The sequence below is a fragment of the Tetrao urogallus genome (genome assembly GCF_951394365.1).
Source record: "Tetrao urogallus genome assembly, chromosome: 4".
NCBI lineage: Eukaryota > Metazoa > Chordata > Aves > Galliformes > Phasianidae > Tetrao > Tetrao urogallus.
Genome location: NC_136817.1, coordinates 38,759,359 through 38,776,621, shown reverse-complemented (window position 1 = coordinate 38,776,621; position 17,263 = coordinate 38,759,359). Strand labels below are relative to the sequence as shown.

Genomic DNA, 17,263 nt, shown 5'->3' with positions numbered 1-17,263 from the left:
TGACTCATCCATGAAGTGATGAAGACAGAGCCACCAGAGCACACCATGCCATGGGCCACCCAGAGCCAGCAACTAGATAATCCCTTTTCTGCTTGCTGACCTCTATATGCACACGTGGCTGATTTATATTCCAGGACTCAATGTCTTTTGAGTGATCTGGCAGTCTTGACATAAAAAGAGTTTCCATGAGGATCAAGATACCATTTGAAGCAATTTAGTAAAACCTTAATGAGAAGGAAGGTGAGATCTCAGTCTGCTGGTTGGACTCATGAACAAAAGCTGAATGATTTGGAAATGGAAAACTAAACAATCATTACACAGTACTTTGCCTCTTTGTCCTCCCCATAGCTAGATACGTTTTTTGGCTCAGCCCTTTAATGGCTTTTATAGTGTGCTAAGCCACATCTGTTTATATGCTGTGTGATATTGAACACTATTCTTTAGCTTAGTAGTCTTTCACCCATGTAAAAATAATCTGCTTAAGGAAGAAATAAGTAACATACCCCCTTGCACTTTTGCATGCATTATTCATGTCTTGCTCTTTGAAAATAGCTAATTGCAGCTACAGAAGAGTCTCTGTTCATATTTAATATTGATTGTATTCCTATTACTTTTGGCTATGTTTTAAAGAACCTTGCAAACAGTACTGAAAAGGAGAGAGGGAAAAAATAATGAAAATGAGAAGGCTTTCCCCAATACTCAACTCACCTCCAAATCTCTCTCCTTTAAATATCTAATTCTTCCCCTAAAAAACTGTTTCATTCCCAGCAGGAGCTGTACATGCAATTATTTTCTTTCCAGCTAGCTATGTAGAGAATCCCTAACTTTTTATTCATTCAACTGTATACAACCAACACTGCATGCTAGCCTAGTTTATTGGCTTCAAAGATCATAAATCCTCTTCTGTGTGCTTCATGATAGCTGTTACTCAGCAGGTTACACAAGGGGTAAAAATATAAGTCAGTGTTGGGAAATGCATGTTTTGGTGCCATCCACCAAACTGAGCATGCATGCTGAAATACCTCTGCAAAAGTATGGGAAGGTGTGAACCCTCAATTCAAATGAAGATTTTGTGAAGTGAGCAGAGGGCAGGCTGCTGTGGCCATAGCTTATCCCATTGTAGTGATCATTGCATCCTGAGCACATGGACCCAAATCCTTCAGGTTCCTGTATAACAGCTTTTCAGCCCCCCGTCCAGAACACTATGAAAACCAACCTCTTCTCTGACATTTAAAATGGAGCTCATCAGCTCTCACCCAGGTCACTCTGATGTGAATAGTTACCAAAAATTACTTAAACACAGTGGAACTGTAATACTTTCCCCTGTTACCTGTTCCTCTTTCCCAGATGCCCACGGGCAGAAAGTGCTGACTGGCACCAGCACCTAAGTGTAGTGGGATGCTTCCATGGCATTGTGCTGCCAAATACTTTTACTTCCCTCTCCGCCACAGAACTGCACTTCAGCTCTTCCTTCTGCCTGTATGGGCCACAGATGTTGCTTCGTATAATTGGAGTCATATGGGTACCACAAGTTAGCATGTGGCGTAAATTATTTTTTAAATCTGTTACCGTGCTCTCACAGCACTCCAGCAGAGAGCGATAGTCCACAGTGAGGACTCACTGCAGACATTTGCTTTTGTGGCCAAGCAGTAACTGGAGTGTGTTCAATAAAACCTTGTGAGAGCTGATATTTATTTTCATGTGCACTGTGTAAATGTGCATGGATTGAAGAACCCTATTGTGCATTGATGTAGTTTGAAAGGGCACAGATAGGACACTGTAAAATGGAAATTATAATCCTCTTGATATATAAATGGCACTGAGGCAAGAATGTGGTCCTCATAGCGTTAGCCTAAGTAAAACCACTGAAGCAGCAGACAGGCTCTCCATCACAGATCACAAGCATATCTTCAGCGACTTAAGATTTAGCTTATACTTTCTTTGTAGAAATACAAGACAACTTCTGAACAGTCAAACTGAAACAGGAAATCTATTATCCCTCAGTCCTGCAAATTCCCCTTTTCTTTTCCTTTGTTTTCCTAATCCATTTCTCCAGTTAGTCTCTGAAACCTGTAGTACAGAAATTTGAGAGATTTCACAACCCAGTAACATCACACATTATGTTGCCTCACGGGTTGGTAAGGAAAGCTTTCTGAGATACAGCATTTATTCCATTTTAGATCTATAGCAGAAATGCTAATTCATGGCCTGAACCAGTGATTGAGCACCTGGTGAGAAGGCAGGGCCAACCCAGGGGAACTCAGGTGCATATAATGCATACAACGCACCTGAGTGACCAGAAGGGATGGAGCTAGTATTTGGCTCTTCCCAGACCCTATGTATAGGTTGGTAGTGAAGGTATGGGTATCTTGCTGGAGATCCCTACCTACCAGAGGTTTTCTAAAGGTAAGCGGTTTTTCTTCCTTTGTTTTTGTTTTCTTGGCTGCTATATTTGGGCTTGTTCTCATTTGCTGCAGCCTGGGCTTGTGTCACTCTACTATTATTGCTGTGCTTTCCATCACATTATAGTATTTCAGCATCCATCAAAGTGTGAGCATGCAGTTTGGCCTAGAAACATCCTTCTGCAGGTAATTGGGGTTCTGATAGCTTCCAATAGAGGCTTCTTTGAGACAGTTGTTTTCTTCAAGTGTGTGTTAGTGTGAGTATGGCACAGTGGGTTTTTTCTATTCTCAAACCAGTACTCTAGCAGGCTGTTTTGACTAATTCTCATTCTGTTTGTCAGATGGGGCACAATGGATTGTAGGTGGCTACCAGGCACTGATCCCTTTGCTGGTGTAGGAGGTTTGTGTTAGCTTTATGAAGAAGTTCATGTGCTTTAAGAAGTGACTTACAATGGGGAAAAGGATATCTATGTATGAATGTGTTTCTGTATGTACATATGATTTTTTTAAAAAGCTGAAAAAATAGGAAGGCTGAGAATATTTCACTGCAATCAGATGAGTTTCTGTCTTGAGCTCATAGGATCAGAACTAATCTCTGTTAGTAATACTAGTTGGTCTCCCCCTTAGCCTGGGGCAGTACCAAGTTTGAGATTTGCAAGAAGGAATCCCTTCTTGAGCTGTAAAATAATCACACTGCTGTGACTGCTACCCAGCAAGAGGCTGTTCCCTTGAGTAACTGGAAAAGCCTAGGTATTACGCAATTAAGGATTGAATAGCAAGAGTATAAAGCTCCAAACTTCAGGGATTTCTTAACTGCCTCAGGTTATGGAACAAATATGGCTCTGTGCTAAATTAGGGGAACTCTGTGTTTCCTATGGAGACATCTAGCACTGGCCAGTGTCTGACTCTTGATGGACCACTGTTCTGATCTCGTATGGCAGCTTCTGTTTCCTATTTGAGCCGCTGCTGAGCTCAAGCTCACCTAGCTTTAGACGGAGGGGAAGAGGAAGAAAATTTTTCATATCACCTTCCTGGGAGAAGACTGAGAACAGATCTTATCAACATAAAAGATATCTGAAGGGCCAGAGTCGAGTGGATGGGACCACACTCTTTTTGTTGTTGGCCAGTGACAAGAGAAGGGGTAGTGGTCACAAACTGGGAATACAGGGAGTTCCATCTGAGCATGAGTAAGAACTTTTTTACTTGAGAGTGACAGAGCACTGGAAAAAAAACTACACAGAGAGGTTGTGGAGACTCCTTCTCTGGAAATATTCAATGCCCCCTGCCCCTCATTTCCCATGAACTCTTTCCTATGCAACCTACTGTAGGAAATCTGCTTTAGCAGAGAGATTGGACTAGATGATCTTCAGAGGTCCCTTCCAACTATCTGTGGTTCTGCAGATTTGTGATTCCTTCTGTAGACAGACTTTTGGACAAACCAGGAGGTCATTTGAGAATATTAGATTTGATACTTAAGAGGGAGCATGTGTTAAAAATAAAGACCCTTCAACAAAAGGAGAAATAAAATGCCTTTCCTCTGACTTATGGCTAAGCTGTGTGGAAGGGCTGCCATCTGTTGCTGCAAGTTAACCATGCTGCTCACTGCACCATCGTAAGCTTCCTATTTCTTGGAGAGTTGTGGTCCTTGCCTGCAACATCTATGCTTGGTGCCAGGAAGCCCGCTAACGAGTGAGGATTTCTCTGGTTGTGCTCACATCTGCTCTCTGACAGCTACCTTAATGAAAACAGTCCACCTCATTACAGAGAGTCGGTTTCAAATGAGCAATCTCATTAAGAACACAAATTTGATTGTGAAAGGACTGGATGTAGTGAATAAAAGTTTGTTCTTTTTAAATAAAAGTTGACTGTTCTTGATGAGCAGTGCAAGATATGGAATGAGGTCTAAAAATATCTGAAGACTTCTCACTTATTCTTAGTGTCTTTTAATAGTACTGCTAGATGAAGTTGAATTCCACACTTGACCAGGTCTTTCTAAAGTAAAGACAGCTTCCGTGACTGCGGTGAAGTGAGTTTGGAGTCATACTGACACAGCTGAAAGCCTAATCCTATCTAATAACTAGTCCAAAGACTGATAAAAGTCAAAAATGAGTACACTTGGATGATTTGTTTTGTGTTTTTTAATACAGTTCTAAACCTGTCTGCTGATAGGTCTTTTTGCTTTGGAGGAGCTAAGACCCTTTCTCTGTGTTGTCCCCTGAGTCAGTGTGTGCTAGATCTTCAGTGATCTCTAACAGAAATCACAGTTCTTGGTTGCAACAGTCGAGGCCTGACTTCGATAGTGCTGCATCACCTGCTACAGGAGAAAGAAGAAAAATACTTGTAATGAATAGCTGCACAATAACCTGTCTTCAGGGAAACTTGTTGTTTACTACCCCATCAATTAGTGCTGGGTTTATGCCTTGAAGCAGAAAGATTAATATCTCCTGTATAATATATCTTGTCTACTGTATCTGTTTTGGTCCTCATTAGCTATAGGAAGGCATAATCCTTTTGTTTTAAGATGGAAATTAAAAACAATGAGAAATAAGGAGAGCTCTGTCAAGAGATTTGAGTTTCTTTCTTCATTTCAGTTGCCACAGGGTGACTCTGCTCTCTGTGGTGCTGCATGGTTTCATTCCTCCAAGTTTCAGGTGTTTATTTCCAAGCTCTTGACACAGTCCCTGAACACCCTGCTGCCTGCAGTGATGTTAGAGCTGTGTGGGAAAGGGAATAGCAGCTCTGTGTGCTTTGACACCTCATCCCCTACTGCCCCAGAATTCAGATTTGCTTTTTGCAACCATGTCACATTGCAAGGTGACACCTGCTGTGTTGCAGTAAGTTCACCCAATGTCTTTTCCAATTTCACTGTTTTACCTTACCACTAAGTACAAGTGTTTGGAATTTGTTTCAGTCTAGAAATGAGAGCTGCTGAATGAATTTTATTTCCCACCAATAGTTTTATCCTCAATCATTTACATGGTTTCCTGTCTCCCATCGCGTCTCGCAATATTGCCTTACATATTGCTGTCTGTAAATTTAATGATTGTGCTGCTATTTACATTGTCTTCCACACTGTGAGTAGAAATCTTGGCCTTGCAGCAATAAGGGAAAGGTTTAGCACTGACTTCAGCAGAGCTGGGATTTTACCTATTAAATGACACTTACCCTCGTTTCACACCACTTGAGAGATTCTCTACAACTCATTATTATCTCAGCTTCTTAAAGCTTTAAAGTGGCTCAGATTACTTGCAGTCTCAAAATTGGTTCAGGCTTTGGAGAGCTGAGGTGGGTCAGCATCTGTATGAGATGGGCTTTGGAGGCACTGAGACCAGCAGCATACCAACTTGGAGAAAAATACTAAACCTTGCTATTCTTTTCCTTTTCCTGTCTATAGTTGTATTCACTTCCCATCTCCCTCACTAACTGTTCAGTCTGCAGTGCCTCCTAACTTCATCTTCTGTGCCATCGTTTATACTTGTGCTAATCAGATATAAAATGCTGCAGCACAGAATCATGCTCTCCATCAGAGTCCTAAAATTTAACAGCTAACAAAATTTTGTCACGGAGCAGTGACTAAACTTAATTTTACTTCGAGACAACTTTCAGCTGTGTGATTTATCAGTACACTATTATTTTAATGACCTTTTGGCTTTTTTTATTTTTTTTTCAGCTGCTTGCATCAGTGCTCAGATTCTTATTGATTTTAACTCATTTTTCACCTAGAAGACACGGCATGAATTTTTTACATCAGTCATGATATATTTTCTCCTATATTCTTTTTGGCTGCTGGGCTTGTAATTCAGTCTGCAGAACTATGATAATTTGTATTTTCCTTCCTTCTTCATGGGTCAGTATTCCTTTAGATGAAGTTAGGTCAAACAGATGATTAAGTCTATAGCTTGTCATTTCTGTAGCTTTCCAGATGAATATTGTAATTTTCAAAAAATTTTCCCATATGACTTAATATTTTTTTTAATAACCTTCTTGAAACTGCTTGACTTATCTGCACAAGAATGCTCAAATGTATGTTAAGGCATTAATGAATACACTCCATTGTAAGCTATTTTTAAACTACTCATTGTTTCTTATAAAAACAAAACCTGAACCTAAGAATTTTAGTCAAATTTTGCTCAGTGATTTATTCAGTCCATCCTTGCAAGAGGGAAAAACCTCTGATCTTAGCCTGTAATCCAGAAATCAATATAGCCTGCAACAGGAGCTGAATGGATGCTTTAAATGCATCATTTGTCTTGTTAGGCTAAAACAACCAGTGTAATTCATGATAACCATACAGATTGTTATATTTTGGGTTTTCTTGAAAGACATCTACCACAGCTGTTTGTTTCCAGCCCATGGCTTTTTAATTGTTAAGTAATTTAGTAAACTCATCAGTTAATTTCCTTAAGGATCCTCAGATGTGTATCATCTGGATTTACTAATTTGTGTACATTTCAATTTTTTCCATCTTTTTACATTTTTCTAAACTGTTATGAAACCCACAACATTTGTATGAATGAGAGACACTCTTCAAAAAGGCCTTTGTTGCTTTTTAAAAAAGAATTTCTCAAAAGTTTCTTTCATTTTCTGTAGGATTAATGAATTATTCAAGGTGGCTTAAGGTGGGTAAAATTAGGATGTATCTGTGGATTTGTTAGGATGCCTGTGAATGTATCTGCAGTAGTCAGAGTAGGTGCAATAAATTCAATCTCAATTCAGCTTTTGTCCTGATTTGACCTCCTTGAGAATATTTCCTAAGATCACAGCTACTTCTTGACTCTTTCTTTTGGTTGATGCAGACTTGCAACAGTACTTACTCTTGTCTCAACTAATCCCCTTAAAATAAATTGTGATGTAAACAGAAGTGTTTGCAAATGCGCTTGAACTGAACCGTCAGCCAGAGCGGAAGATGCAGGGTCCCATGGGCTGATCCTATGCCCAAGTGCAGATTTCACTGAACACTTCTTAGCTCTCACTTGCTGATTTCTGGATCGTGAATTTGTCCTCTCTATTTTTCAGGAAGGCAGCTGATGAGGCACATTCAGCTGTGTTTGTCATACACCAGATGTCAGGGTAGTTAAAGTCACTCGTGCTTCCTCTGCTTTAAACTCCTCAGCATTTGGGCTGGGATAGCTCACACATGCACACAGCCATTTACAAACCACACTGTAAGAGCAGGATTTTTGCTCTTTCTACCTAGCTTAACGTATCTTTTTGCCTTTCCCCCCTATTTCATGACAGACCACCTATAGAAGACAGCCAGACGCTGCTGACACCAGTGGTGAGCTGTGGCCCACCAGGAGCGCTGCTGACACGACCCGTTGTGCTGACCATGCACCACTGTGCTGAGCCCAACATGGATGACTGGCAGATCCAGCTCAAGCACCAGGCAGCCCAGGGACCATGGGAGGTGAGTCTCCAGGCCTCTGGCCTCCACCTGCTGTGCAAGATGCCTGCTGCCCCAAGAAATGCAATCCTGGGGCAATGGTGGGTCAAATGTGCCATGAAGCATAGTCTTCCTTGCAGGATTTGGCACTCCGGGTTTGGGCTTTGGCGAACTATAATGCTGAAAGCATGGGGAGGGAAAAAGAGGTAAAACAGAAAAGAGCACTAGAAAATCAGTTCTGACAATTCTAGAAATAGAAAATACTTCTTACAGAATACTTTGAATTTTCTTTTGTTTAATGCCTTTCTTCAAGAGCAAGACAATAGTGCTGAAAATAACACTTCACTTCAGCATCAAGACATCATCTAGCTTATTAAAATGGATAGGCCTTGTCTTTCTCTTTGTTCTACCTCATAAGATGCTGGTGGAGCATGCTTTGCGTTCAGCTTATGCAGTCAGCACATCTCCACACCCCACTAGCTGAGGGAGCCTCTACGAGTGTTCCTTGGCCATGCAGGCTTGATGGGAGCCTCTACCAGGAGGGTGCCCTGGGGCTGGGCAGCATAAGCACCTTGCTTTCTAACTGGAGCGTGATGTGATGCTCTCAGCAGGGCTCAGTTCAGCTCTCCAGCCCATCTTCTGGAGAACTTTGTTGCCCCTAGGTGCCTGCTGCCAGTTTGGTCTTATAATTAATTTGGCAAAGGCAAATTCTACTGGCAGGTTTTATGAGGACAGGGTGGCTTTTGAAGGCTGGCAGCTGCCAGAAGTGCCGTGTCCAGCACAGCCTTTGCAAGGTCTTGCTTTGTTGTCTGCCCATGGCACCGACTCTCTCTCACGCGGCGCACACCGGCCTGTCTCGCCAACCAATATGCACCCCACTGGCCTGGCTGTTGGCACCACATGCATGTTATTTGTGCTTGGGTTACTGGCATCTCTTCATTTTCTACTCTGTCCTTACTGCCCTTGACAGAGCAGTTGTGTCTGGTGCCAGCACTGTAATCAGCATTGCAGCACCTTGTCTTCTGCTCCCCTGAAGGACAAAGATTCTTTCCAACCCAAGTCACCATGTGATTCTATGTATCCTGAATGCCATAGGCCCAAAGCTCAATTCCATGTTTCTATTAAGCCCAGACTGCTGCAGACTTCAAGACAATGGGGATGAGGCAGATGGGGTGCAGAGCACGAAAGCTATACAAGAGGAGGCTACAATCCACTGCTGACCTTTTCTTTCTACTTTATCTGAAAACTGCTCAAAGCTCCTTGAGTTGTGCACAGGGTGCTGCATGGGGTTTAGTGGAGAAGGTAGCAGGCAAATTGTTTTATTTTGAGCTGTTTGCATTCAGGCTGTATGTATTTTTTCATTCACCCTGCAGTTTCATCGCAGAGGATTATTCCAATGAAACAGCAGGTGATATTTCTTGTAGTTGTAGCATTTGGCCATTGTAAGGGTTACTTCCTTTCCTTAAGCTTTTATAAGGCCTTATTTTCATGCTTAGGAAGCGAAGGGCAGCTATATTTGTTCATATTTTTTATCTGATTAAGATGCAGACAGCAAGGACTTTGAGCATCACTGAGACTTGAAAGAGATCTGAAAGGACAGCATCTCTGAGAGGTCAGGTGATCTAATATGGCCTCTTTCTCCCTTAGGATGTAGTGGTGGTTGGGGAGGAAAACTTCACCACTCCATGCTATATTCAGCTGGATCCAGAGGCCTGCCATATCCTAACAGAGACCCTCAGCACGTACGCCTTGGTGGGACAGTCCATCACCAAAGCAGCAGCCAAACGTCTCAAACTGGCCATCTTTGGACCACTGTCCTGCTCCTCACTGGAGTACAGCATCCGCGTCTACTGCCTTGATGACACACAGGATGCCCTGAAGGTAGTTGTTGCTCACATACTTGCTTTTCCTCTCTCGTGACAGCAGTGCAGTGACCAGACGTTCTGCTACATGTATTTATTTTCCTAGATAATTTTTCTGATGAGAGCCTGACAGCAACTGCTGCTTTACAATTTAACCTTCCCACGGTGTAAGTTGTTTTTTGTAAAGGGATCACATGTACCAGACTGTTTTCCACCCAACAGCCTTTTTTCGTTTGTTTACCTGTATCATATCCTGAATCCTAAGATTTTTGCATTATTAAAGGGCCATAAGGTATGCCAGGCTTCATTCGTTATTCATGTATTTTTAATGCTAAGTGCCAGATCCCCAGAGATGGGGAAACATATAAATGCCTCTTTGTAAATAGTTGATAATGATAAAAGAAGCTTCTGGACTGTTAATCACTGCCTGCTTTCATACTGCTTCATTGCACCTCTTTGTGTATAGTGTTTTGTGCTGGGAGTTCGGCACCAAAATAAACCAAAGCTGTTGCTTACTGCAACTGTACGCTTTACCCTCACTGCATAATTCTGTTGTTCTCATATACACACACACTCCCTTCACATACAGATGAGCAGATAGATAAACATGCTTCCTTTTCCTCTTTATAAATGTGTATTTATACAGATGGTATCTATAATAGATTCACTCATAAAATATGTAGCTCCAACTGTACGTGTAAGAATGGAGGTTATTAAAAGGTATTTTTTTTTCCTTTAAGCATAGCTGATGTGACTTCCTAAGTGCTTTTTTAAAGCAGAACAAGTTCACATCTTGCCTCTATGCAGAGACATCCTTATGCTGTGCACGGGTTTGCTGTACCAGCACTGCATGGGAATGGTTTGGGCATACACCCCAGAGGCTGGCAGGGAGATGCTCTTGCTTTTCAGCTCACCCATCTCCATCATTGCAAATGGCACAATCCCTTTACATCCTAAATACTGCTAGCTACCAAGATTCTGCCTGGGCTTTGTTAGTGGGATGCTAGGAGTATTTTCACTATAAATAAGAAAATTTTTTTCAAGGAAGTGGAAAGCATTTTTTTTTTTTTTTTTTTTTTTTTTTTGGTACTGATCATGAGGAAGTGCTTTGAAAGCCATCATGGCTTTGCTCATTGGTGCCTGTGCTGTGTAATATGATTTTCCAGGAGTCCTTCCAGCCTGAGGGAATAATAAGTAACTGGGCAGAGCCTTGGACAGATAGTGATTTGAGTCAGAGCTGGGCCAATCAAATTAGGTAATACTCAAGAGCTATTGGCTTATTTCTAATAGACTGCAGGAGGCATTGCAGGGTAACGTTAATCCGATTCAAAGAGACAGCTGAAGAAATCAGGAAGGGCATGGGTAACTGAAAGCCATCTTTCATGGGAGAAGCTGCGATCAACTTATAAGGAGAGGAGTGGACCAATTATTGAGTTTTCTACTGCAAGTAGCCCTCCAAAGCAAGCTTGTAATTTGGTGAGGAAAGGGTTGCGGAGAGAAGTCAGATAAACACTGTCATCTGGTACTTATCAATCCTTTTTAATTTTCTATTTTTTTGGCACTTTAACCTCAAGACTGAATGGCTATGCACAAGCTGCTGTACACTCTATTCAAGACAAAGATAGCTGAGGTTTGCATGACTAGCACAAGTATTTGCTGGGCATAAGCTCTTTGGAAGCTATAAGTTACATTTTTTCTGGAAATAGACAATTTTGGGAAGGAAAAGGTTGTAACAAAGAGAGGTCAAAATGAAAAATGTGAGCTGGTTTTGGCTGGAATTAAGTTCATTTTCTTGTTTGGTTTATTAGGGCTGTAAAGCCAGACAGCCCCAGTGCTCTGGCCATGAGGAGAACCGTGTTGTAGGCTATGGTGTCTAGATGGGATGCTCATAAAATTATTTCTGTGGAAGAGTGAGTGTTGTGATGTCCCAGTGCCCTAACATCCTTTTTAAGGCAATTAGAAAGGGCTGCCCAAGCTAATCTGTTGTGAAGAAATCCTGCTGTTTTATTCCCATTTAATTCACATATGGCTTTGAAATTGAGGTGACTGAGCTGTCTGTGGTGATGGTGGCAGAGCACTGGGCCCACCATGGGTAAATAAGTTATTTCAGGCTGTAGCAGGGTAGCTTTCTCCAGTATGCTTCATGCTATGCAATAACAAAAAAAACCCACCACCGTCACAGGTATGCCATTTTCTCTCAGTTATTTAGTGCATATTCATCCCTCTAACAAGGATGCCTTCTTGCCTTTGCTTGCTTGTGCTCCTTTAGTGAGGAAGCTGTTTTCCAACACAGGTTGTAGCTGTGCTGGTGGTGCTGCTGATCACAGAATTGTAGGGGTTGGAAGGGACCTCCAGAGATCATTGAGTCCAACCCCCCTGCCAAAGCAGGTTCCATACACCAAGAGTAGATGTCCTTTGTAACGGAGTGATGTCCTATGCAGTTCCCTCTCTTGGGAAGGGAGTAGAGCACAAGTCCTGGCTCACAAGGGCTGAGAGTGGTGATGGAAAGGATGGTGGTGGCCCTGAATTAATTAGCTGAGCCAAATTGGAGAATCGTGGGCTGCTTGGTGTCCTCCACTTGGTGGAGCTACAGCGAATAGAGGTGGCTGCTAATGATGGGATATCAACCTCAGACACAAATTTGCAGTGCTGACATCTTTGCCCCTGAAGTATCGCAGCCCTGGACTGACCACAGGTGGGGAGCGAGAGCCTGCAATTAGCACACACAGTGCTGCCAATCTTCTGGTTGTTCCAGGGCGGTAATTTGGATGTAATGAAGATCTATAGTAATCAGATAATTACTATCGATTGCTCTTTAGATGTCTTGACGAGGTAATTATGGGGCACTGGAACTGACTCATTGGAATAACCTTAATCTGAGAGGTTTCCTGATTCTTTTTCTTTTCCTGTAATTGCTGATAAGCAAACATTTTTGCTTTGGGATCTCTCAGGAGCTGGGCTCACTGGGAGCGTGGGCTTTTTGTTTGTGCTAACTAGATGCTGAACTTGATCAAGAGTGGCTGGTTTAACCCTTAGCTAATAGGAGACTCCTTTAGTTAGCCTGGGCTAGCAGCCCAATTTCATGTGCCCATGTGTTCCTGGTGTGTGTTCACTGTGTATGTGATTGGCTTTGGCTACATGAGACTGCTTGTTTGGCCTGCTCTTGTAATTAAATATGACTGCGTTTGGCTGTATTTGTTTCTGATGAAGCTCATGCAGCCTTTGTACTGACTTTTTCCATGTGAATTACAATTTGAATGTTTCTCTGTCGTCAGTGGTCCACTGTGATCTCATTTGTTAGAGACATATCTTTGTTTTAAGCTGCGGAAAATGACCACGCTCTTGATTTACTAGCTTTTAGTTACACATTCAATATTTCAGTAACCCTGAATCTAGGTATTTGTATATACAAAATGCTCAGTCATAGCGTCTTACTTTCATTTTGATTCCATCCCACTTAATGGTTAGTCTCAGTAAGCACCTGTACCCAACTCTGTCACGGATCAGTTTGCCAGGAGGCTGTTAGTTTCAGGACTGCCACATCTGCATGTCCCATACCAGCAGTACCTACACAAATAAGAGCTTTCTGATACAAAATAGTAAAGGTACATTAGATGTCCAGTTTGCTGAGCTGTGGAAAGGGTGAATATATTTCAGTATTCAAACAGTACGTAGCATCTTTGCATTCAGTATAGTTGCATGTAGTTAGTATTGCTGCTCCTAGGATGAATCAGGTAACGGTGTATCTCCCACATGACTCAGAGAGTCTGTATCCCTCCTGGGTTCTACTGTGTGATGGGGGCAAGAGGATTATCTGTAGATCCACTAGTGCTATTCATAGGGAAATGTAACTTCATGCAGCACCTGTGTACATTTTCACAAGTAGTTACAGCATCTAAATCAATCAGTCTGGAAGAACCAGCAGATCACTGCTGATGTCTTGGTGCTGTCCTGATGCTGCCTGACCTCTTTCCTCTTCTGTTCTCTGTACTGCAGGAGGTCCTCCAGCTTGAGCGGCAAATGGATGGACAGCTGTTGGAGGAACCAAAAACTTTGCATTTTAAGGGAAGTACCCACAATCTCCGCTTATCCATTCATGACATTGCCCACTCTCTCTGGAAGAGCAAACTGCTGGCTAAATACCAGGTGAGCATCACAAAACATTGGATCCTAGAGGCTTAAAGAAATACAGTGACACACTGTTTGAAGAAAACCAGTTGCCAAGCTGTAGGACCATGGATGTTTTTTTCCCTGGACTATCTGCAGTAGCAGTTGCATGGAGCTCAGTTTCCAGTCATATAACATCAGTGCCCTGGTCCCTCAAAGTGTTCCACTCCCTAGGGCCATGTTAATGCTGAGCCAGTCCTCAACTGAAATGAGACCGTGGAAAATAACTGATATTTATACTCTATTCCTTTTTTTCTTTTTTTTTCCTCCTGCAGGAGATTTCTTTTTACCACATCTGGAGTGGATGCCAGAGGAACCTGCACTGCACCTTCACGCTGGAACGATTCAGCCTCAATACCCTGGAGCTCGTCTGCAAACTCTGTGTGCGACAAGTCGAAGGAGAAGGGCAGATCTTCCAGCTCAACTGCTCAGTATCAGAGGTAAGAGGCATTGGTATGGGAACACAGGAGGACTGAGGAGTTATAGCCTTTCCCATCAATGACTCTTTTGTGCTTCTTATTTTCCTCCTGATTGTTGAGATCATTGGAAGAGAGAGATTAAGTTATTGCTTTATATCTCTTCTTGCATTTTCCCTTAGTTTTCCTCTCTACCCTGTCATATGGAATGGAGTACCCTGCTTCAAGGAGGGAGGAGGGCAGTAATGGTGTCCTTGATTATTCGTTTTTCTCCATGGAGGAGCACTTTGCCTAACATTGCCTAGCACATCTCATGAAGCACCACATGTTTCTGGCTCCTGGATAGGATGGTCTAGTTGCAACAGTCTTGTCCCCCCAGACTTCGCTACTGCTGCAAATCGCAGTTACTATTTTTGACAGTTTTTCTTTTGCTGACTGACATTTTCCAGTAGAAAAATGATCATAAATTATGAGGCACCTTTGCCATAGCTGAAAAATTTTAGCTGAGGGTGAGTGACACACTCAGTTGTGAAGCAATGTTGACATCAGTGTTTGTGTTGATGGCTTTTGTAGCTACTGGATCTCAGATGTTGTCTTCATTTTGTGATTCACTGTCATCCCTTAGATGCTGCTAGGCCAGCACAGAGGAACAGAGTAGAACTGCGTTATAAGCTCTATATGTCAGAAAAGCAGAGTAAATGAGCTGTTGCCCTGCTCAAGGGCTGCTCCTTTCTCTTTACAAAGACCTACTGGACAAAATGCATTTAGGAAATTAATCCACCTCCCACAGCAAACCTCAAACACATTCTCATCTTGTATTGCATTTATTTGTTATTTATTCTCCTAATCTACTTTCAGTTTCATCTCCAAATCTCTTTGGAGTTGCCAGGTGAGGCAGCAGAGGAGGCATTTTTTTACTGCACAGTTCTGTGTCACCCAGACATCAGTGGCTGCTGGTTTGGGGAAAGGCTGGGAGGTTATAGATAAAAGTTGTTGGTACTGTAGAGCCATGATGATGTGCATCATTACCCATGACATTTGCTTGGTTATTAGCTCCATTTTCAGCTGGGGACTATACAGCATTAAAGACAGATGGTGAAACAAGTATAATAAACAATTACTGTAATAAGTGCTACATTGAGGTAATCTCTAATTTAACCTAACAGAGAAGAGAAAGAACTGAGAGTAACTTTAATGAAATGCAAATACAGACTATAATCATCTTCAGCTGCTTTTGTGTAATAGGGCCTGGTAATAGATTCAGGGGGAACAGAATAATATTCATGTCTTGTGCAGTGATCCCATCCATCAGGGATGAATAGAAGGAGTGAATAATACTTCAGTTATCAAGGCTGCCCATTGCAAAATTGCTCCTTGTTGTTGACACTGAGTGACGTGCCCAACCCAAATGAAGGCCAAAAGAGTTTGGGATGCTAAGGGCTGGAATAAAGTGCTGGATCCTTAAGCAGCAGTGAGTCTGGATGTGGCAGCAGTAGCACATGAGTCCTTCTGCAGCCCCTACTGCTGGATGAGAAGGAGGACAAAGACAACAGCTTGTGGCCTAGAGCAGTGGGCTTGGCGCAACCAGTTTGCAATGCAGGACGTTGCCTGATTTTTTTTTAAGATGGTTTTATGAGGCTTTCTCAGCAGTCAGTTTGACATGAAACAATTGGACAGCTCAAGAAGAAGCAAATAAATTGACATTTAAGGATGAATATTTTGCTTCCCTCCAGTAGAGGCAGGAACAAAGTTGTTCTCACTTCTGTCAGCATCACCTCAGGCTGGTCGCACTGCAAATGAGAGCAATTGAAAATTCAAACAGGAGATGTGGAGTGATAGCAAATCACTCCTGCTTTTTCTGGGCTTCTGCCCCAAATAATTAACTAGCTTTCATTGACCTCTGAGAGATTATTATTTCACCCAAGCTAGGAGAGCTCAGTACTGCCCTGGCAGTAGTAATTTGCTCTGAAATGTGACAAAGTGCTTGATATTTATTTAAAGAGAATGATTAATTAAGCTGTACAGAATGCAGTCTGACCGTAGTAATCTTCATCCTCCAAAATAAGACAACCAAGAGTCTGATGTCTATCTAGAGCTGGCTCTTTTCCAGCTAACATAAATGCTTGATTGACAGAGTGCGTCTGCTCTTCTAATGCATGCAAGTAAAAACACTGACTCTTAGAGGATACACTTCTGTGATTGCTTATGCATTCAGCAACAAAACCACTGTATTTTGTCTTTTGCCTTCCTTTCAACACCAGGAACCCACTGGCACTGATTATCCCATCATGGACTCAGCAGGCAGCATTACAACAATAGTTGGGCCCAACGCTTTCAGCATCCCACTCCCAATAAGGCAGAAGCTCTGCAGCAGCCTGGATGCACCCCAGACCCGGGGCCATGACTGGAGGATGTTGGCCCACAAGCTGAAACTGGACAGGTGAGAAGGGTAACAGACATGTTGGGAATGCAAAGCCTCCTTGGAGGTAGGTGCAAAGGGGCTTCATGAAAACCTTGCTGAGATGAGTGACAGAAGGTGTATCTTCAGACCGCTCAGAGTAATCACAAAGTAGATGAACACCCTGACTGGTGATGGGGATGGTCTAAAGGGGTATGAATTCATGCAGCTCAAAGAAACAAATCTCCTTTTGGCTTTGCAGGTACCTAAATTATTTTGCTACAAAATCAAGTCCCACCGGGGTGATTCTGGATCTCTGGGAAGCCCAGAATTTCCCTGATGGCAACCTGAGCATGCTGGCAGCAGTGCTAGAAGAAATGGGACGACACGAAACCGTCGTTTCTTTGGCAGCAGAAGGAAATTACTGATGCAGCCTTGGCTTGAACAGGAAGGACAAATACAGGGAGCGGTAATGCCCCATTATTGCAAGTGTTCGAAATGAAAACCCAGACCAATGAGTTACATAAGAGACATTTCAGAGAAGAAAGCAAGCAAACAAACAGAAAAATATACAGCCCTGACCTTCACATGTGCTCTCCTTGTACATTATCACAGGATCTAAAAGAAATCATGCA

General features: G+C 42.4%; 1 protein-coding gene across 2 annotated transcripts in view; it reads left to right on the top strand.

Annotated features, from left to right (window-relative positions):
- Window positions 1-17,056, top strand: part of UNC5C (unc-5 netrin receptor C) — a gene marked incomplete at both ends in the record, with an annotated part of 232,011 nt that extends 214,955 nt beyond the window's left edge. For both annotated transcript variants that reach the window (XM_079534620.1, XM_079534619.1), the window contains 6 exons: window positions 7,641-7,809; window positions 9,433-9,666; window positions 13,644-13,793; window positions 14,090-14,254; window positions 16,492-16,670; window positions 16,891-17,056. In XM_079534620.1, coding sequence (XP_079390746.1) covers window positions 7,641-7,809; window positions 9,433-9,666; window positions 13,644-13,793; window positions 14,090-14,254; window positions 16,492-16,670; window positions 16,891-17,056 — 1,063 coding nt within the window. The remainder of the gene's footprint in view (window positions 1-7,640; window positions 7,810-9,432; window positions 9,667-13,643; window positions 13,794-14,089; window positions 14,255-16,491; window positions 16,671-16,890) is intronic.
- Between the last annotated feature and the right edge of the window lie 207 nt (window positions 17,057-17,263).